General features: G+C 47.9%; 1 protein-coding gene across 2 annotated transcripts in view; it reads right to left on the bottom strand.

Annotated features, from left to right (window-relative positions):
• Positions 1-22,559, bottom strand: part of CDC42 (cell division cycle 42) — an 80,336-nt gene that overhangs the window by 19,173 nt on the left and 38,604 nt on the right. For both annotated transcript variants that reach the window (XR_014225981.1, XM_082273546.1), the window contains exon 2: positions 4,708-4,861. Coding sequence is in view for 1 of the 2 variants with exons in the window: in XM_082273546.1 (XP_082129672.1) it covers positions 4,708-4,812 (105 nt within the window). In the remaining variant the exon portion in view is untranslated. The remainder of the gene's footprint in view (positions 1-4,707; positions 4,862-22,559) is intronic.

The raw sequence follows: 22,559 nt of genomic DNA on the forward strand, positions 1-22,559 counted from the left end.
GGTCCGTATGTCTGTTTTTCATCCCATCTAATTGCAGATGAAAGATGGACATAATGTATGTCAATGGGATTGCGGATGTCAACAGATGACCATCCGCTGACATCCGATTTGCTTCCTTTCCGATCAGTTCTGTTTTTTGGAACCGAAGAGAACCCTACTTTTCTCAGCGGTGTCATCTGTTGACATCTGCAATCCCATTGACAAGCATTATGTCCGTTTATCATCCGCAAACAGATGGGATAATAAACGGACATACGGAACGAACACTCCAGAGTGACATCCGTGTAAAGAAAAAAAAAAAGCCTGAGCAGAGGAAAATACGCTCCGCCCCGTGTGAAAGGACCCTTAGGGCTCTTTCACACGGTCCGCCTCCGTAGGCGGATCCGTGCTGCTCAGCGGGGATCGATCCGCGATCCCCACTGATCCGGCAGATGACAGCTCCGTCTCCGCTTGCAGTGCGGAGAGGGAGGTGTCACAGCCCCCGCTGCTCTCTATGGGGAATCGGATGAGAGCGGATCGCCTGTCCACTCTCATCCGATCCCATCCGATCCGATCCCCAGGACGGATGGAAAATAGGGTTTCCATCCGTCCGGATTTCACGGACAGGATCGGATGCGGATGGCAGCGGACATGTCACCGCTGACATCCGCTGCTCCATAGGGCTGAATGGGGCATCCGATCAGATCCGCCTAAAAAAAAACTGACAGGCGGATCTGATCGGACCGCCCGCGTGAAAGAGCCCTTACACTATCAGCTTCAGCACATTTGCAGTAGCACTGTACATCACTACTATGCATGATGCACAACCTGCATATACGAGTAACAAAAAACATGGCTGCCCCATGGCTAGTATTAAAAACATCCAAAAAACATAAATTCAATTACTTTCATGAAGCTGACAAAGTTATAGTACATGTACATTTCTTCACAAATGCTACACAATCCCTTTTAGCCGAAACCAAAATACAAAGCAATTTGTGTTTTTATTTGGATGGAATGTGAAAGGAAAAAAAACAAATGAGTTTAATGCCGTTTCTGTTCCTGTCAGGGAAACCAACTCTATTTGTCAAAGTGATCATTGCTATAAAAATGTTGAATTGTCAACAGGAACAGGAGAAATCTTCTAATAGTGACACGACGTGTTTCAGTGACAACTGTCCAAGGGGGCATTTGGTTCACTGTGGAGAGATTTCCTCCCACTTCCTGTGACAGGAAGCAATAGGGAAAACATAAGGGTTTAGCTTCTCCCTACTCTATCCAACTAGAAATTTCAGCAAGTTTTCATAAATGACAGCCCACATATTTTAGTACTGCTTTCCTTTCATCTATAGAAGCAGTACAAAATATATCAGCACAATATTCTCTTGAGCATTCCAATCCAGGTGCACCGTCAGAAGCTTTCTAGTTGGGGTCATACACTATTTCAGCGAGTGAGCAGCCGAGCTCTGAGCCAGGCAATTAGCTGGATAACGCTTTGCTGCTGTAGCTGGCAATAATGCTTCTATTGCTGGCATGCTATGATCAGCAGCTGTTGAAAATCATTATTAGCCATTAAAGCAGGCACTTTTGTGGCCAACTCTAAATGCTGCAAAAAAAAAGCAAACTGGTCTACAGCTACAAAGAACTTAGTGAGGCTCGCTTTTTTCTCTAAGTGATAAACATGTTTTTACTTTCTAGCTCTATGCAATAGTTTTGCACAAAGCGGCTCTGAACCTTCTCTTCGAGGGTTCCCCACCAGCACCGTGAGCAATCCTGTGCGCCCCAAAGCAAGCTGTTTGGTATGGGTGAACATGTGAGGGTTTGTTTGAAGCTGGGCTGTGTGCATCTACAAACACAGTCTGGCTTGGCCCTGCCCCCCCCCCTAACATGATTTGACTAACAGCAGCAGGAGCCAATGACATGGCTCCCAACAAAGCTTGTAAGAGTACAGAAACTGAGCACAGCACTGGATCATTACAAGAATCAGTGTTCTAGAGGGGCTGGGGGACACTCGTACTGTTTTTTTAACCTTAATGCATTAACGTGGTAGTAATCTGCAACCTTAAAAAAAAAAAACTTGCAGGACAATGACATAATGTGCTAGTATGCATCACATACTAGCACATTATGAAATGCTTACCTTAAAACAAAGCCCTCCAGTAGCACGCTGTCCCCGTTTACAGGACTTACATCTTCACCCAGTCTTCCTTCTGGGTTTGCGTGCTCCAGCTGTCTGATTGGTCAAGCTGCAATGACGTTATTCCAGCGGGTGCGGGAGTCATGGCTGCGGTACAGAGCTGTGAAGGGAAGGCACGGGTGTGGTATCCCTTCAGAGCGCATGCATCGGTGACGACACCAGCTGCATGCAGTGTGAATATCACCTGAACAGTGCAAGTTTTGGAGATATTCACTGTGCCTACAGGTACACGTTTTAACCGATTGCCGACCGCCGCACGATTATTTACTGCGGCAGTCAGCCCCCCTACAGGCAAACCGACGTAGGGCTACGCAGCTCGCCTACAAGCCTCTAGGGGGCGAGCGCGCGCCGCCGGAGGCATGCTCCCGCCCCCACTCGTTCACTAACATCCCCGCGCGAGTGACCGGCGGCTCCAATGTCACGCCCCTAGGGATACATTTATTAACCCACTGATAACCAAGTTAACCCCTTCCCTGCCAGTGTAATTTTTACAGTAACCGTGCATATTTATAGCACTGATTACTGTAGTAATGTCACTTTTACCCCCAAAAGTGTCAAAAATGTCAGTTAGGGATCCGATCTGTCCGCCGCAAAATCGCAGTCCCGCAAAAAAAAAAAAAAAACAATAAAAAATGACAAATCTTTCCCGTAGTTAGTAGACACACCGTGCCGAATCGCAAAATAGGCCCTGGTCTTTGAGCAGCCAAATCCTCCGGGGTTTAAGTGGTTAAAAAGCCGAGTTAGACTTACCGGTAACTCCTTTTCTGAGTCTTCCAGGACAGCCAGATTCCCACCCAGTGATGTCTTATATTTTGTATACGTTTTACAGAAATGTCCTATGGTTCTCGAGAATACTTAAGTGTGAGGACTAGAGCACCGCCTTTTATCTGATCAGATTTAACGTGTTTCCTGTCCTGGTAGGAGGAGCCCTAGGTCTCATGGGCTGTCCTGGAAGACGACTTGAGAATAGGGATGCACTGATCCGATATTAGGAGCGGACATCGGCTTCGATACTGGCTGGATCTGGGATCGGTAAAATTAACAGATCCACGGGCCGATCCGGTTTTCATCGCAGCAGAACCTACGCCATTATCAGCTTCACGTGTGTGTCGGACATGGAGCGCGCCAAAGCGTCGGCTGTGTGGAGATATTACACGATTGCCACGCCAACTTGTTAGACGGTTCGAGGGCTGCAATGTCTGCAAAGTAAATGTTTCGAGGGGAGGCGGTATTACAGCAAGTTGAATACTGTTAGTGCCGCGTTCACACTTCCGCGTGTGCGGCGATCGCAGATAATATCGGAGCGCACTGCTCCTTCATTACATGCGATCGGATGTGCAGTGCAAATTCAGCCATACACTTTGTATGGCTAAATTCGCACTGCACCCGCAAAAAAGTCGCACATGAGGCATTTTTTCAGCCGCATCAGGATCGGATCGCACAGTGGTTGACACTTGTGCGATCGGATCCTGTGCGAACTGTCAGATCGGGTTGCAATATGCAATCAAACTGGGGGTGTCGTCAACATTTCACCGACACCCCAAGCGTATCGCATATGGCAGTGTGAACTGCCGGATGTGCGTTTGTGATGCGGGAACAGGGTGCGTATTCGCAGCCTTCCCGCATCGCACAAGTGTGACCCGGCACTCCCTGTTTGATTACTATTGTATGTTGAAGCAATAAACTTTTTTTTTTTTTTTTTCTTGTGGCTACATTTTATTCTTTTTAATTTTGAGTTTGACTTTGATTACATAATATTTTAGATTCTGAATGCACAATTGTTATAACAAAACAATAGTACCGGATCGGTATTGGTATCGATCGATACGCAAAGTCAGGGCATCGGGACTAGAAAAGTCTGATCGATGCACCCCTACTTGAGAAAATACTTTAAAAAAGGTAAAAAGCCTTTACAGTCACTTTAACTGCAATGCACTTTTTCTTGGGCCCAACACTGCTAAGAACCATGTCACACTGGTGACCATGTTGCTGGCAACAAGCTTAGGACAGGGCTGGGCAGATAAACACTCATGCATTTGCACAAGACACTCCTTCACGGGCTGGAATAAAATACTACACTTTCACATTCAAGTGACATTTCATGACATTTCCATCACCGAGTGACGCCCTGTTCATATGGTTAGCTATGGAGCAATTAAAATGGTTGTTTTCATTGTCCTTTCCAGTAATCCTGTCATGTACGTCACCAGCAACAGGATCTTAATGTACTATCAGAAATGTAATTTTTGTAACTGCTACAAAACCAGTGTGACATGGGCCCACAATGGGCATTGCCTGTCTCAGGTGCTCATTGGAAGCTCTGGAGAAGAATTTTCTGGAAAATTAAAAAGGTCTGTAGGAAGAGAACAGCCATCTGCACATGAACATGGCAATACAGGGTATCAGGATGAATGAACAGATGGAAGAGACCGCTTTCCCTGTGTAAAGCAGTAACAAAACAGGTGAAGAAGGTTAGAGAAACGCAGACTACAAAGCTGCAGTATGTATCTGAAAAGGTGAACTGTACTTACCGTAGGTACATACTCTGATGGGAACTTGTTTGTGGTATATGAAATTAAGAGACAGGTTTTACCCACAGCACCATCACCAACGACCACACACTTAATAGTCTGCATGGCTGCTACCTTCTGTTGTCAGTGTCAGCAATGCTTGATCAATGCAGACCTGTAAAACAAGAAGCAAAGGGCTTATTATTACAAAGAAAACTGAGAACATATTAGTGGCATATCGAATGGTCCTTAGGAAGAAAAGGTTTTAGAGCACAGTCCTTTAAAAACACTTGTCAAACACCCCATACAAAAACAAGCAACACAAGCTTATCTGCGTATTGGCTTGCATTGAAGAACTATTCACTAGTTCACAAGTCTAGGGAAATGCAAAATCCACTTAACCGCTTTGTGCCGGCGGTACACTTAAGCCCCGTACACACGTAGCGATTGTCGGCCGAACGATCGGCCGTCTTTTGTCCGGTGCTGTCCTGTCGGTTGAAAAGTGCAAAAGACTGCACACGAATTTTGTCGGCCAACAACAGCCGACTGCAGAAGTTATGTCATGTGATGGTTAACTTTCTGTGTGTTTTTTCTTCTCTGAGCATGCCCAGTCTTACTAATCTGCTGTTTGTCGGCCGAATTCTGTACTGACTGAGGAACAATCGGCCGTTCTGGTGCTGGCCAACAAAAATTTTAAAGCCTGCACACCAGATTCTGTTCGGCCGAAAAGTCGGAGTCGGTTGTCGGAAGCATCATACTAACTACGTGTGTACGGGCCTATATACGCAGCCTCTCTGCAAGTGGGCATTAACGCAGAGGCGCCACATATATGCGTACCAGAATGTAAACCGAGCTGTGCCAAGTGCGCGCAGGACACCCTCTGTGCACTCCCGGCACAGTTACCAGCAGCTAAACAAAAGCTCCCGATCGCTACGGTCATAGGACCGCTGTGACAGCCAATCATATGATTAGAAACCCTGCCCCAGCATCAGCAATCTCCTAACCACTTCAGCTCAAGACGTTTATCCCCCTTCATGGCCAGGCCACTTTTTGCAATATGGCACTGCATTACTTTGACTATTGCGTACCCACAAATAGAGCTTTCTTTTGGTGGTATTTGATCACCTCTGTGGGTTTTATTTTTTGCGCTATAAAACAAAAAAATACCATTTTAAAAAAAATAAATAAATAAAAAAGTAAAAACAAATATTTTTTTATGTTCTGCTATAAAAAAAACTTTCAATAAAATATGTGTTGGAAAAAAAAATAATAATTTATATATTAATTTAGCCCAAATGGATTCCGCTACATATTTTTGGTAAAAAAAAAAAAAAAACGAATACGCATATATTAAATCGGTTTTTCACACAAGTTATAGCGTCTACAAACTATGGGTTATTTTTATGGAATCTTTAACTTGTAATGGCAGCAATCAGCGACTTCTAACAGGACTGCGATCTGGCCGACAAATTGGGCACCTGACACTTTTTTGGAAACCAATGACACCAATACAGTGCTAACAATATGCAGTCAATGTACTGACACTGGCTGGGAAGGGGTTAACATCAGGGGTAATCAAGAAGTTATGGTTTGGCCAATATGTGTTAATGCGTATGGTTGGTGTGTGCTGTTTTTACTAAGCAATGTGCTTTGTAGGAAGAGAAAAACAGCCCATTGCTGTTGTCAGAAGAGAGTAGGGATGCACCGATCCGATATTCGGATCGGATATCGGCGCCGATATGGCCATTTTAGATGGATCGGGGATCGGTATCATTGACCGATCCGGTTTTTGCTTGGTAACGGCTCAGCCATCCCTTACTTGGTGCAGTAGTAGTATGGGATGGGAGCCGCTACTTCCTGTATAGGTCCGGCTCACAGGCGGTCAGATGCACTCCGCCTGTGAATGGAGGAGCCGTACACATGAAGCAGCGGCTTTGCTCTATACTGCAGCTGCTTGCTTGGTGTGTAGCTCCGGGACGGTTCCGGTATCGGTGATTTCACAACGCCAGATATCGGTATGGGTATCGGGTCCAAAAAAGTCAGATCGGTGCATCCCTAGAAGAGAGCACTGTATTTACCTACACAGGGCTCTCTTCTGTAATGTCCAGAGCCAATATGCCGATGACCAATCAGATTAGTGCTGCAGCCAATCGCAGCACAGTCGGGCGTACCATCTACCCCAACGCGTAGATCACGTACTAGGTACATGATCCGGCACAGAGCGGCCACCCTGTATATCTATGGAGGGAGGTCCACAAGTGGTTGAAGGGCCGGGATGCGAAGGTGTTAAAGCAAATTAAATGCAGGTCAGGTGGTCAACTGCAGCTCAAAAGCACTTGTTAATAAATTCTGAATGACCACAGAAGCATCTCAAACTGATAAGAAACTGATGCCACCCACACGAGCCCAAAGCCCAGAGGCCTGAAAACCATCCTCTGTCTGACCCTTTAATCTTTCAAAGAGAAAGAAAAGTTTTGGGTCCATAATGTCTTAAACTGTAACACCAAAACTACACAAATACCCTTAGAGCCCATTCACATTAGCGCGACTTGTCAGCCTTACAAGTCGAGGTCCATTGATTAGCACAGGACCCGTTCTAATAGGAGCAACACAAGTCGCTCCGACTTAGAAAAAGGGTCCTGTACTACTTTGGGGCGACCTCAGAGCGACTTGCAAAGAGACTTCCATTATGTGAAGCCTGCAAGTCGCGCTGAAGTCGAGGTGCACGCGACTTCACAGGTCGCCCCCCAAAGTCATGTCGCACTAGTCTGAATGGGCTAAACCTACAGAATGACAATCATATTTCACGGTCATGCTAACTGATTGGTCAAACAGATCAATGATGTGCTCCAGCCTGAGAGAGAATGCTCAGCTCCGGTTTGATGAGAACTTTCTGTAAGAACTTTCTTTGTCTAGGTTTACACAGGTAAAAAACAGCCCAACGAGAGAATATATCCCTCATAATGCAAGTCTGTTGCAATGACTTGTTTGCCACCAGCTAACAAATATTTGCACTCCCTACCTTCAATAAAACTGACCAGGCCTCAATAGAACATTGTCATGTATTGAGAAACTCTGGGAGTGACAAACTTTAAAAAAAAGAATAAAGTTAACATCTAACAGATTTTATGTTTATATCAAGGGTAACCATCACATGGGTGTTAAAATAAAGCATTTCCAGTAATTTTCCACAGGAGTGCCTTTCTTCCACCTCCAGGAAATAATGTATACACACCTAAGTACTCCACACACAGAATAAAAGGTGTGCCTTTGCCTCCAGTAATGGACAATAATAGAGTTTACATTAAATAGGAAGTAAACTTCCATCTTCACATTCTACCTATAGCTAAGCCTATTTTAAGGCTTACCTATAGGTAGCGTAAAGATCTCCTAAACTTGCACCGCTTAGGAGACATTTACTGACCTAGCAGCCAGTTACGTCACTGGCACATGCGCTCTGAAGGAACGGCCGCCCGTGCTGTGACTGGCGGCTCCCGCGTGCATGTGCGGGAGTGATGTCATCTCGGCCCCAGCCAGTCACGAAGCTGGAGCCGCGAACCAAGAAGGAAGACCGGGTATAGATGGACGCTGCCTGTCTCCAGAGATGGCATCGCTGGAAAGCTTTGTTTTCAGGTAATTATAACAATGTTCTAGGATGCGATGCATACTAGCACATTATGCCTTTGCCATGCAGGTAAGTAAACAAAAAAAAGTGCAGCAGTTTACAACCGCTTTAAAGCGCTGGTAGATCCACAGGCATTAGGCTCCGTTCACATGTCAGCGTATGGATCACGGGCAGAACCGCCACGGTTCCGCCCGCGATCCGGAGATTATTGCAAATCGCGGGACGCCTGTGCGTTGCCCGTTGATTTGCAATAGACCCCCAAATGCTGAGCGATGTTGCCGCGATTTCCGCCTGCCGAATCGCGGTAACATCGCGCAAAAAAAAAAATCGCGGGACGCATTACGCCCAAAAAAGTACAAGAGCTTCTTTGGAGTGTATTGCGTCCCGTGATTTTTTTTGCGCAATGTTACCGCGATTCGGGAGGGGGAAATCGCGGCAAAATCGCTCAGCGTTTGGGGGGCTATTGCAAACACGGGCAACGCACAGGCGTCCCGTGATTTGCAATAATCTCCAGATCGCGGGCGGAACCGCGGCGGTTCTGCCCGCGATCCATACGCTAACATGTGAACGGAGCCTTAGTGTTTCAATTCTGTGATTGAAATGTCCATACAAATAAAAGATGCCAAATTTAAATAAAATGCTCCAAAAAAAAAAAAAGGTAAATAAGTACAATTATGGGAGCTCACAGCAGCATCTGGACATGTATGAAGCAATCCATAAATGCCCCCGCTATGGCAGCCATCGGCTGTTAGAAATAAGCCAAACGCAATAGAATAAACCAGTGGTCTCCAAACTGCAGTCCTGGGGCCAGATGTGGCCCTTGGCTTGCCTTTATCTGGTCCTTGGGGCACAATTTCGCAAACTACCACCATCGGTGAGGCACTATTCCTCCCAGCATCAATGGGACACTATTCTGATTCCAACAATGGGGCACTATTCCTTCCATTCAAACCAATGATGGGGCATGCTTTATGCCCACTGAGGCCGGAGAATGTTCTGCTCCCACTGGTCACAGTCAGGACCCCCCTTAAAATCAGAAGGCAAGTCAGCTGGTCCTTTGCTTAGAAAGTTTGGAGTCCTTGCCTTGTGGGCACAACATTGCCATATTTTTATCTTCTCTATGAAATTGTTCAACACCACTGCTTTCCAAAATTCCATGTGCTCCTTGACTGTCCCACAACGGGACAGAAAACAAGCCTTCTCAGTACAAGCCAACTAAAGGGGACATTATTATCCAGAGGACTGTCACAGAAAACAGGAGAATCATTTCACCAGGGCTGTGAAAAGGGGAATTTCAAAGCAGAGGAGGTAGTATCTATACAGAGACAGTAAATCCTCAAAAAGAAAAGAAGGAGGGGTGGGGGAAGACACCTTTACTTTTCTTAAATTCTCAAATACACATTGCAATATTCACAAAAGCTGTGCTTTTATGTTCAGGTGTGGCTTCCCTTTTTAGAGATTAGCAGCCATAAAGGAAATAATGGTGGCATGAACTGAGGTTACTTAGACTTTCAGAGATCAACAAAGAAAACATGTGGAAACTAGATAAACCTGGCCGGGCACAATGACAAAGCTTTACCAGTGGCAATGTAGCAAAGCCTTTACACCCAAGAGATGATAGAAGACAGCTAGCTACTTATCACACTGCAAGCTGTAAGTGTACAAATTACACAGACATCAGTTCTGTAAGGTCTGTTCATATGGGAACTTAGAACTGCCCACAAGTATTGACCCAGCCTAATTTAACCCTTCAGCTCCCATTCACACAGGTGCGACTTGTCCGTTCCAAATTACACGACAAGTCGCACCCTATTCATGTGTATTCAGGGCTCGTGAGTGTGACGCTTTGGGTTACCAACCACATCTGACGTGGATTGGTTTACCCTTCCTGAATGTCACCCGTGGACAGCACCCATGTGACCTTACTTACTCAGGAACCAACAGCTAGATGGAGCTTCTGCCAAGTTGGAGAGCATCCGTCAGAGCTATACATCTGGGAAGCATCTGCCTGATTGTTGTTGAGGAGTAGAAGACAGTGTTTCCGAGAGTGAATACCAAGCGCTGTTTGATTGTAGTCCGGTAAGAGGCTTGCTTGGGTGTTTTCACAAGGAGATTTTGAAGCACTGTGGGATCGTTTGTTTCATGTGCAGTTTAATTTGCATTATTTTGGCACCTTACTTTTTCCGTCGGGTAAGGAGGAATTTCACCAGGTGGTGGGCTTTTACACCAGATTTGGAAAGCACTTTGTTACACTTTTCATAAGTTGGAGTAATCACCCATTTTTTATGGACATTAAGACCCCGTTCACACTAGGTCGCCTGCCATAGAGTAGCTGTGGACCCGTTCTAATAGGAGCGACACAAGTCGCTCCGACTTAGAAAAAGGGTCCGGAGCTTCTTTGGGGCGACCTGCATTGACTTCAATGATATGAAGTTCGTGCCGGCCGCTCCGAGGTCGCAGTGCGAGCTGCGCACCGCGACTTCACAGGTCGCCACCGAAAGTCGGGTCGCCCCAGTGTGAACGGGGTCTTATGAACATTTTGATGATAATTTGTAAATAAGGAATTATTCACCACTGTCACTTTTTTTGTGAAATTTTATAATCAGTTTCATTTACATGTCACCTATTGATTGATTTTTTTTCAATCATTTGTTTTAGCGCACCCATTTCATATACACATTTTACACAATTCACTAGGCACTGAATACTGGTAGCAGCTTTAACCATCTATCAGTGCACCCCTCACACACATAAGTCGCACCCTATTGTCAACAATGGAGTTGTTCAAATTGGTGTGACTGCAATGACGCACTGATTAGAAAAACGGAATTTTTGTAAAATCTTACCTGTAAAATTCCTTTCTCTGAGTCCTCCGACAGTCGCCGCCTCTTCATATTCGTCACATATGGGGTATTAGACTTTGCTCCGAAGGAGTAGCTAGGCAACAGAATATGTTAACAATAAAGCTTTAACATATCCCACCCTCAAGGGGTGGTCCCCTCAGTCAATACCCTCCTACTTCCTGCAACCATATCTCAGTTTTAGTGGAATAGCAGTAGAGTATACAGTCAAACCCCAAAAGAGGGGCGGGGGCGGCGACTGTCGGAGGACTCAGAGAAAGGAATTTTACAGGTAAGATTTTACAAAAATTCCGTTTTCTCTTACGTCCTCCGACAGTCGCCGCCTCTTCATATTCGTCACATATGGGGACGTCCCAAAGCAGTGCAAACATGAGGGGTGGGAAACGCATCCGCGCCGAAAGGCAACGCAGTCTCCACATCAAAGAAAGGAACCTTACCAAAGGAAGGAAACCAGCTGGGCAACAGCAAAAATAAGTGCTCAACAGGAGCAACAACCCAGGAAAAGACAAAAAACCAGGGGATACAAAACTTATCCCAACAGCCAGGAGTCCCCAACAAGGGACCCTAGGGAACAGCCGCACTAAGAACCTTGCGGCCAAAGGAAGCATCCGCCGATGCCTGAACATCTACTTTGTAGAATTTTGTGAAAGTGTGAACGGTCGACCAAGTCGCCGCCTTACACACCTGGGCTACAGAAGCCCCATGACGACAGGCCCAAGACGTACTCAGAGATCTAGTAGAGTGCGCCTTCACAGGCACAGGGGGAACCTTCCCCTGCAAGGCATAGGCCTGTTCAATGGTCTGCCTGATCCATTTGGCAATGGTAGAGGCGGAAGCCGCCATGCCCTTCCGAGGACCCTCTGGAAGAACAAACAAGGAGTCCGTCTTTCGAAAAGACTCAGTCGATTTAAGGTAAACCCTAATCGCCCGAACAACATCCAGAGAATGTAGTCTCACCTCCTTTGGATGTTTAGGCTTCGTGCACAACGAAGGCAAAACAATATCCTCGTTAAGATGGAATTCCGAAACTCGTTTCGGCAGAAAAGAAGGATTAGGTCGCAAGACCACCTTATCCAAATGAACAACCAGGTACGGAGACTTGCAGGACAAAGCCGCCAGTTCCGACACTCTGCGAGCCGAAGTGATCGCCACCAAAAAGGCGACCTTTTTGGACAACATAGACAACGATATCTCCCTGATCTGTTCAAAAGGAGCACGTTGTAACACAGACAGGACTAGATTCAAGTCCCAAGGGGGCAAAGGATCCCTCCTAGGAGGAACCAGATGCCGCACACCCTGAATAAAAGTGCCAACCAAGGAGTTGGAAGCCACGGGACGTTGAAACAGAACGGCCAGCGCAGACACCTGACCCTTTATCGTAGCCAGCGCCAAACGCTGATCGACACCCGTCTGAAGGAAAGACAGCACACGGGAAACCGAGTACGTGCGGGGTGAAAACCCCCTGGACTCACACCAGGCAAAATAGGCCTTCCAAGTACGGTAATAAACCTTTCCCGAGGAAGACTTCCTCGCGTTGATCAAGGTATGAACAACCTCTGGAGAGAGACCCTTCTCCTTCAGGACCTCGGTCTCAACAGCCAGGCCGTCAAAGCCAGCGACTGTAAAGCAGGATGGTAAATCGGTCCTTGAGACAGTAGATCGTCCCGAAGAGGCAGACGCCAGGGGGCGTCGACCGCCAGATTCACGAGGTCTGCGTACCAGGACCGGCGAGGCCAGTCCGGTGCCACAAGAATCACCGTGCTGCGTTCCGAGTGTAACCTGCGAAGGAACCGGGACAGCAACTGAATCGGTGGAAACGCGTACATCAGCCTGTACTGATGCCACGGGGCCACTAACGCGTCCGACGCGTCTGCCCGAGGGTCGCGCGTCCTTGCCACGAACCTCTTCACCTTGTAGTTGAGGCGAGACGCGAACAGGTCCACATCTGGAAGACCCCACTTCGCGCACAACATCTGGAAGACAGCCGGGTGGAGAGACCATTCCCCCTGATCCAGGGTCTGGCGACTCAGATAGTCCGCCTGCCAGTTCTCCACTCCCGGAATGTGAACCGCCGTTATCGCCGGGACCTGAGTCTCGGCCCAAGACAGAATGTCGGCCACTTCTCGAGCCGCTCGGGCACTCCTGGTGCCCCCTTGGTGGTTGATGTAGGCCACCGCCGTGGCATTGTCCGTCTGCACCCGAACCGGGCAGCCCTGCAGCCGGTCCGTCCAGCGATGAAGACAGAGCCTTATCGCACGCAATTCCAGAATGTTGATCGGGAGGGAAGACTCCCCCTCCGACCAGGTCCCCTGGGCGGACAGAACGCCCAGAACACCACCCCAGCCCGACAGGCTGGCATCCGTGGTGATTATCGTCCACGAGATCGGACGAAACGACTTGCCCCCGGACACCAACGGGGACTGGAGCCACCACAGAAGGTTTTCCCTGGTGCGATGACTCAACGAGATCTGAAGATCCAGAGATTGAGGTCGCCCGTCCCACTTGGACAAGATCTCCGCCTGGAGACCCCGCGTGTGAAACTGCGCGAAAGGAATCGCCTCGAAAGCCGAGACCATCAATCCCAGACATCTCATACACGTCCGCAGAGACGAGTTCGGAACGTCCCTGAGGAACCTGACTTCCTCCTGAAGAGTCCTGAGTTTGTCTTCCGGCAGGAAGACCTTCGCCAGCACCGAGTCCAGTATCATTCCCAGATAGGGAAGACGAACCGACGGACTCAGTGTCGATTTTGGAACATTTATCGTCCAACCGAACTCCTGCAGAGTTTGCATCGTGACAGACAGGTCCTTCTCCAGACCCTGACTGGTCGCAGACCGAATCAGAATGTCGTCCAGATACCCCAGGACAGAAATGCCCTGGGCTCTCAATAATGCCAGAACCGGTGCAAGCACTTTGGTGAAGACCCGCGGAGCCGAGGCGAGCCCAAAGGGCAACGCCACGAACTGGTAGTGATCCTCCGCAATGGCAAATCGAAGGTATCTCTGATGACCCTCGAATATGGGGATGTGAAGATACGCATCCTTCAAATCGATGGAGGCCATGAATTCCCCCGGAACCAGGGCAGCCACCACCGAGCGCAGGGATTCCATGCGGAACTTGCGAACCCGCACAGAGCGGTTCAGAGCTTTCAAGTCCAGAATTGGACGAACCTTGCCCTCCTTTCTGGGCACGGTGAACAGATTGGAATAAAACCCCCGAAATCTGTCCCGATGAGGCACCGGAACCACCACTCCCTGAGCCCTCAGGTCCCGCACCGCCAGGTGCAGATCCCGCAGGCGCTCTGGAGACAGTTGTAGATTTGAGGGAAAAAATCTGCTCTCTGGCCGAGAGAGAAACTCGATCTTGTAACCAGATCGAACGATTTCCAGAACCCATCTGTCCCGCACACGGGCCAACCAGGGCTGAAGAAAACCGAGCAAGCGTCCCCCCACCCCAAAACTGGGTGAGGGCGCCCCTTCAGGCCGAACTGTTATGGGCCGCAGGTCCGGATTGGCCGGACTTCTGTTTCCCAGACCAGGGTTTCTTCTGAGAGCCCTGGCCCTTGAACGGTTTGCCCTTGTAGTGCGGCCGAAAGGCACGAAAGGACCCCTGAGGGGGCCGAAAATGAGCATGCTTCTTCCCAGAAGCCCCCTTAGCCTTGGGGAAATGGGGCAAGAGAGTGCTCTTACCCCCGGTAATCCCCTTAATCAACACATCCAGGGACTCCCCAAAAAGGCGAGACCCATCATAAGGCAGATTGGCTAAGGTTTTACGTGAAGATTGGTCCACCGACCAACATTTCAACCAAACCAGGCGGCGAGACAACACCGCCACGCTGTGCACACGCGCGGCCAACGGAATCAGGTCCAGGTCCGCATCACACAGATACATGACACCCTGGTGGATCTGATCCACCATATCCAGGGTCGCCGCCGAGGCCGAATCGGCCACTAGGACGCGCCTAAGCATCTGCGTCCAACTTGCGATCGCCTGGGCCGCCATGAGAGAAGCAAACAGAGCCTTAAGCATAGAACCCGTAACAGAATAAGTATGACGGGCAAGAGACTCCAGTCTCCTATCCGTGGCATCACGGAAAACAGGGGATCCCTCTGCAGGGATCGCAGTGGCTTTGTTCAAAACCGCAATAGCATGATCCACTGGCGGAGGCACACACCACCGTTCATCAGTGGCAGGCGAGAAAGGATAACGCAGCTTAAATTTACTTGGTACCGCAAAAGGCTTGCGCAAATCGCGCCATTGGTCCTTAACAGCGCGCTGAAAATCAGCATTGCAGGGAAAAACCTGCGGCGTCCTGCGTTTTCTCTGCGTCCCATAAGCCGCCAAGGCAGCTGGGGGACACACCTCGTCCTGCAAACGTAGCGTCTGCTTAATGGAAGCAATCAACTCATCCATGATTGCAAGCTCTTCAGGCGAGCCAGGGGGAGAATTATCAACCCCCTCAACTTCAGCCTCTACCTCAGACCCCACTAGATCAAGAGAGGAGCGGGACCCCGATAGGGGGGTCCCCGCCAGAACAGCCCCATCACCTTCACCCTCAGAATCAGAGGACAGAGTAACTCTGGGCCGTTTAGTAGATTGAGCAGCCACCAGCATTTGCACCTGTGCAGCAAGGCCAGCCACAATAGTGGCCAAATCCCCCCCTGGGGGGGAAACAGCGGTCCCCTGGCTTTCCACCAATACTGTGGGAAACTTGCCCTCCTGAGAATCCATTGCCCCTGTATGCCAGACAACCAAGGGTTAACTGCCCCCTTACAGCAAGCGCGGCAAGCGCAGCCCACCGCACCACACTCAGGCACAATGAGACCCCCACAGGGAATATACAGACTGAATACAGGCAATGGAATACAGGAATAGAAGGATAAAACCTGAGGAGACTCCGCTGCTGCTGCTGCCTCGATCGGTGCTTCCAGGAGAGAGGAAGTGATGCTGCCAGGGCGCTCTATGTAAGCCTATGGAGGCTACAAGAAAATGGCCGCCGTGCATGTAAACCATGCGGCCGGAGCGGGCGCCGGTAAAATGGCGCCGTTTGGCGCCGAAATCGCCGCTCCACAGTGCATAAAATCACACACAATATTATCCCATACTATGGATACATGTTAGATCGCCGCAGCGATCGCTGTATATGCCCCAACATGCCATTAAAAACATGCCCCACAGCACACAGCTCCTCACACTGCCCAGCCTGACATACTCAGTGTCATACAGCTCCCCCCCCCCTTGCAGCCCACAGCATGCAGCCGAGATATAGGGAGACAAGCAGTGTGATTAAAGGCAGGTTACACAGTCCCAGACTGAGACCCCCCCCAGACAGACAGGTCCCCACATAGATACACTTACCTCACATGGCGTGGGGAACCCGCACAGGCGAACAAGCCGCTGCACATGAGGCAGGGAGAGTCGCAATTCAAGACGCACACAATGGCGGTTCAGAAACCGCACAGCGTCCGGTGAGGTAGCCACCTCACCAATCATCCCTGCACCGAACAGGGATGGGTCGTTCACCGTGCCAGGAGCGTTACCTGGCTGAACGCTCGATGGCAGACTGGGAAGCCACTGACCCACGACCTGCGACCAGGGGGATCAGCCCGAGACCCAGTCCGCATGATCCTCTTCGTCCGAAGAACTAACTAATGCTGACAAAATAACAGCTAATTAAAGGTAGAGAGAAAACTCAAACAAAATATCAAAAAGAAGAAAGAGTCTGGGACAAAAAGTCCCAGCACAGAGAGAGCCAGCCACTCCTGACAAGCTAGACATTAAAACTGAGATATGGTTGCAGGAAGTAGGAGGGTATTGACTGAGGGGACCACCCCTTGAGGGTGGGATATGTTAAAGCTTTATTGTTAACATATTCTGTTGCCTAGCTACTCCTTCGGAGCAAAGTCTAATACCCCATATGTGACGAATATGAAGAGGCGGCGACTGTCGGAGGACGTAAGAGAAAAAAGGTTTCTTCCCTATTTTTTGCGATTTTAGGTGTGACTTGACTAGAAGCGCAAGTGTGCGCACCTGAAATTGCACTGACCTACGGCTTTGAAATCGTGCTACTCCAAGTGATGTAGCATGATTCCAAAGTCACATTTAGTGAGAACCAGGGCTCAAAATGTCATTCTCGATCACAAATTCCTTCTAGGGAGTAGTGAGGTTGGCAATATGGTGCTTTGCATAAAGATATGTGATTGACATGAATAGCATTTCGCTCTATTGGTGGTATATATATATATACACACACACACACACACACACACACACACACACACACACACACACACCTGTACACCTTTATTTCAAGCCGATTAGACCCGATCCCACGCTGAGCTGTCGGCTTCGCTGTGGAGGCGGGTGTGGAGGACACAGCCAACAATAGAAGCCCCATAGTAAGTCTATGGGTGACGTCATTCCCCATTAATTTCATAGCTGTTGTCAGTCGTCTTCTGCAGAGCTTCTGCCGCTGGAGATCGGGTCAGATCGGCTTCAAAAAAGGTACGTATACTGATTTCTTCTTTACAGGGCTAGATAGGTTAGTAGAACGTGGAGAGCTATAGATGCAGGGTTTAGTTTTTGGGTGGACTTCTCCTTTAACATCCTGAGACTGAATGCTATGCTGTACCTTTGTATGCCACAGAATCATCAATGTGAATGTTCAACTGCCTGTATACAGTCAATAAAATATGATTGAAAACAATATGTTTAAAGAAAATTAGAATAAGCAGCGTACTGTAGGTCTTTAGATTCCCATAATACACAGAGCCGCAAGCAACAATAGAAAGGGGGACTCTAAACAAACCTGGCTCTATTGCTTTGCACAGGGTGTCAGCCTATAACTGGTCACACACTTAGGGATCTTTCACACGGTCGATCAGTTTTTTTTTTCCCAATCAGGTCCTTTTTTTTTTTTTGTTAAACGGACACGGATGACACTTGTGTCATCCGGTCCGTCTGTCTGTTTTTCATCCCATCCGTTTGCGGATGAAAAACTGACATAATGTATGTCTATGTAAATACGGGTGTCAGCGGATGACACCACTGACATCCGTTTTTGCGTCCGTTCCGTTTTTTGAACGGAAGAAAAAATAGGGTTCTCTTCCGTTCCAAAAAACTGAACTGAACGGACGAAAAACGGATGTCAGCGGATGACATCCGTATTTACATAGAGATACATTATGTCCGTTTTTCATCCGCAAACGGATGGGATGAAAAACGGACGGGATGAAAAACGGACATACGGAACGCCCGTGTGAAAGAGCCCTTAGATTTTTGCACAAACATTCACATGAAGATCAGTCATCAGAGTATGCGATACCACCAGAGACTATACAAACATTTCAAATGAAAGCCCTGAAAATTTTACTTTAATTGCCATGACAATGTTTGGAATTTTAACAATGGTTTTGGAGGTGAAGAGAAATAAACATGAATCACGTTCCTGGATAGTTTTGTTCAATCGGATAGGAAACCAGGAAAATTTCTATTCTATTCCTTCCATTTTCCACATCAATGCAATCAATATTAACTGGCGATTTGACCAGAACAGCATTAGAAAATCTAACAAATGTTTTAAAAATGATCCCTTTGGAACAAAACTCCACCAGTTTATGGCCAGCTTAATACTCAACATGTTTGTAGGTCAGGAAAGCACAGGAGTCGCCCCTTATTAGTGAGCTGTTGCTCCTTTATTGTCCAATAAGCAGGCTTGGATGGGTCAGTGAACAGGTTTGCACTGCATAAAGCAAAATGTTCTTTCCTGATGTGGGCAAAAAACCAGGTCTACTACATAGCAGACCCTCTGCTTCCGGTATTTGTATCCCCCCCTTACCAAAAATTTGTGTATCAGTGCCCACAGAAAGCTAAGGAACTGCCCTCAGCCCCCACATAATAGTACTCCGGTCTGGTGACTTGCCGCCCAGAATCAGAGTAAGGCCTTTTTCACGCGGTCCGCCTCCGTAGGCGGATCCGTGCTGCTCAGCGGGGATCGATCCACAATCCCTGCTGAGCCGGCAGATGACAGCTCCGTCTCCGCTTGCAGTGCGGAGAGGGAGGTGTCACAGGCCCCGCTGCTCTCTATGGGGAATCGGATGAGGGCAGACCGATCCCCAGGACGGATGGAAAATGGGGTTTCCACCGTCCGGATTTCACGGACAGGATCGGATGTGGATGGCAGCGGGTGTAAGCGGACATGTCACCGCTGACATCCGCTGCTCCATAGGGCTGAATGGGGCATCCGATCAGATCCGCCTAAAAAACTGACAGGCAGATCGGATCGGACCGCCCGTGTGAAAGAGCCCTAAGGCCTTTTTCACACGGGCGTACCACCCGACGGAGTCCGTTCTGCTCAGCGGGGGGGATCGATCCGCTGATTCCCGCAGGTGGATGAAAGCTCTGTCTCTGCTCTGTGTGTGGAGATGGAGCTGTCAGATACCCGTTGTCCTCTATGGGAAGATCGCCTGTCCGTTCTCATCCGATACCATCCAATCCTCCAGACGGATGGAAAATAGGGTTTCCATCCATCCAGATTTCACAGACAGGATCGGATAGCAGCGGGCGTCAGCGGACATGTCTCTCCTGACATCCGCTGCCCCATAGGGACTTATGGAGCATCCGAACAGGTCCGCCAGAAAAACTAAAAGGCGGATCGGATTGCCAGTGTGAAAGGGGCCTAAGGCTCCATTCACACCTGGGCATTTTTGAGCGTTTTTCAGCTCAAAAAACGCTAAAAATAAAAAACGTTCCAAAACGCCCAACAAGTAAAACCCCATTCATTTAAATGGCCCCTGTTCAAATCTGAGCGTTTTAACGCCTGAAACAAAATGCCTGTAGCTGAAAAAAGTACATGAGCTTCTTTTTGGGCTGATTACCAGCGTTTTTGATAGACGTCAATGCCTGCCTCCAAAAAACGCCTGAAAATCGCAGTAAAAAAAACGCTCAAGTGTGAATGCAGCCTAACATGTAGCCCTGTTTTCCACTCCCCAATTACTAGGTTCTTCTCTGGGATTGTGCATGCAAACAAGAGGGAGTCCTGCTATGCAACAAACCTGTTAGGCTCCTTTCAGACGGCCGCTCCGCTGCTTAAGTTCGCTCCGTGTGCCCGCATATCATCCCATCCGTTTGCGGATGATATGCGGACATAATGTAAGTATATGGCATTGCGGATGTCAGCGGATGACACCGCTGACATCCCGATTTTCCTTCCTTTCCGTTTTTTACACGGATGGAAAAAAAGGGTTCTGTTCCATTCGTAAAAACGGAACAGAACTGAAAGGAGGAAAATCGGATGTCAGCGGATGGTATTCCGCTGACATCCGCAGTGCCATTCACTTACATTGATGTCCGCAAATCATCCGCAAAAAAATAGGATGATTTGTGGACACACGGAGCGGCCGTGTGAAAGGACCCTTACTTGTTCTTAATTACAGTGGAGAAAAGTAAAGTGATCAACCTGGCTGTGCAGGCTGATAGGGGTGTCTAGATTTTAAAGATGGCTAATCTTTAAAATCCTTTGGCAGGTACAGCAGTTCCCTGAAGAACCCAAAGAATGCGACAAAATAAAGAAATGAATTAGTTAATCCAAAAAAGAACAAATGTTATGGGAAGATGAGGCAAAAACTATCCAGAGACAAAAATATGCAGCCTTAGAAGTGCTAAATCCAGTTACCCATTTTCACCCAACATTCACTGGAATAACTATAATTATAGCCACACACCCTGTGGCGGCAAAGAGCCTGCAGACCCAAATTGAAGAGTACAAAGAATAAACATGTGGTACTCATTATAGGCCTGACAACAGAAAGTTTGTCAAAGTAAAATCTGTGGAGCCCAACTCCATTTATTCATCCCACAGACAATCCCGTCAGGGTGGAGCCAGCTACATGCCTGTCTAATGATTAATCAGCATTTTGTGATAAGTCTGTGCTCCGTTATATATAGGACTGCCTTGTGGAAATTCCCATGAATCAGGCATACTGAAATCAATAGTCAACCACCCGCTGTCCTAACACACAGAAGGAACAGCCGGAAACAATCACTAGAGAGTAAGAATGTTGTGTATATTTCGTATCAGGAAGGGAAAAGAAGGTCCTTTTCCCATAGAAAACTGAAAATTACAATGTAAAGTCAGAATTAAACTCCTCTTGCAAAAAATTCCTTCCTGTGACACCAAACTTTCCTATTGCTTTTTCTGACAGAGACCTGGTCACCAACTAAAAAAAAACGTGACAGGTAAAAGCACAGACAAATCAAGTATTTAACATGCCGTAGAGTTTTACGTTTCATAAACTATTAACCACTTAAGCCCTGGAAGATTTTACCCCCTTCCTGACCAGGCCCTATTTTGCGATTCGGCACTGCGTGATTTTAACGGACAATTGCGCGGTCGTGCGACGCTGTACCTAAACAAATTTGACGTTCTTTTTTTCCCCACAAACAGAGCTTTCTTTTGGTGGTATTTGATCACCTGTGTGATTTATTGATCATGCGCTATAAACAAAAAAAGAGCAACAATTTTGCACATTTTTTTATATGAAATTCCCAAAAAAAAATGTAAAAATCAAAATTTAACATTTTTGGCCAATTTGTTTTCTGCTACCTATGTTTAGTAAAAAATAAAAAAATCACAATAAGCGTATTTTGATTGGTTTGCGCAAAAGTTATTGCGTTTACTAAGGGAAAGATTTTTGTAATTTTTTTTTTTTAAACGAGTAATGGCGGCGATCTGCGATTTTTTTGCGGGACTGCGACATTGCGGCGGACAGATCGGACACTGAACTGATATTTTTGACACTTTTGGGGGGGGACCAGTGACATTACTACAGTAATCAGTGCTATATCTATGCACTGTTACTGTAAAAATGACACTGGCAGGGAAGGGGTTAACTTTATTGGGGAAGGAGGGGTTAAGTGTGTCCCTAGGGGCGTGCTTCTAACTGTGCAGGGATGTGGCTTTACATGTAACAGCAGAGATCTACGGTCCTACATAGCAGGACCGTATGATCTGTGCTGTTACACAGGGAAGAATGACAGGCGGCTTTGTTTACATTAGCCGCCTGCCTTTCTCCCTTCACAGCGGACGATCGCGAGTGACCGACATCGGGTCTGCCGGTCACTCGCACGGAGGTGTCCGTGAACGAGCGGGGGCGGAAGCGCACCTCCGGGGGCACATGCTCGCCCCCTATTGGCTTACAGGCTAGTGACGTACCCATACGTCACTTTGCCTGGCCGGGGCTGACCGCCGCAGTATATGTACTTGCGGCGGTCGGCTACCAGTTAACTTGCAATGTGCCTCTGAACTTGCTAGCAACTTTGGCTAGTCAATTCCTACAGCCTCCTCCCTCCTCGCATATCATAATACTTTCCTTTTCTGGGTGTGTCTA

Source organism: Pelophylax lessonae, assembly GCF_965119305.1.
Source record: "Pelophylax lessonae genome assembly, chromosome: 12".
In the NCBI taxonomy this organism is placed as follows: domain Eukaryota; kingdom Metazoa; phylum Chordata; class Amphibia; order Anura; family Ranidae; genus Pelophylax; species Pelophylax lessonae.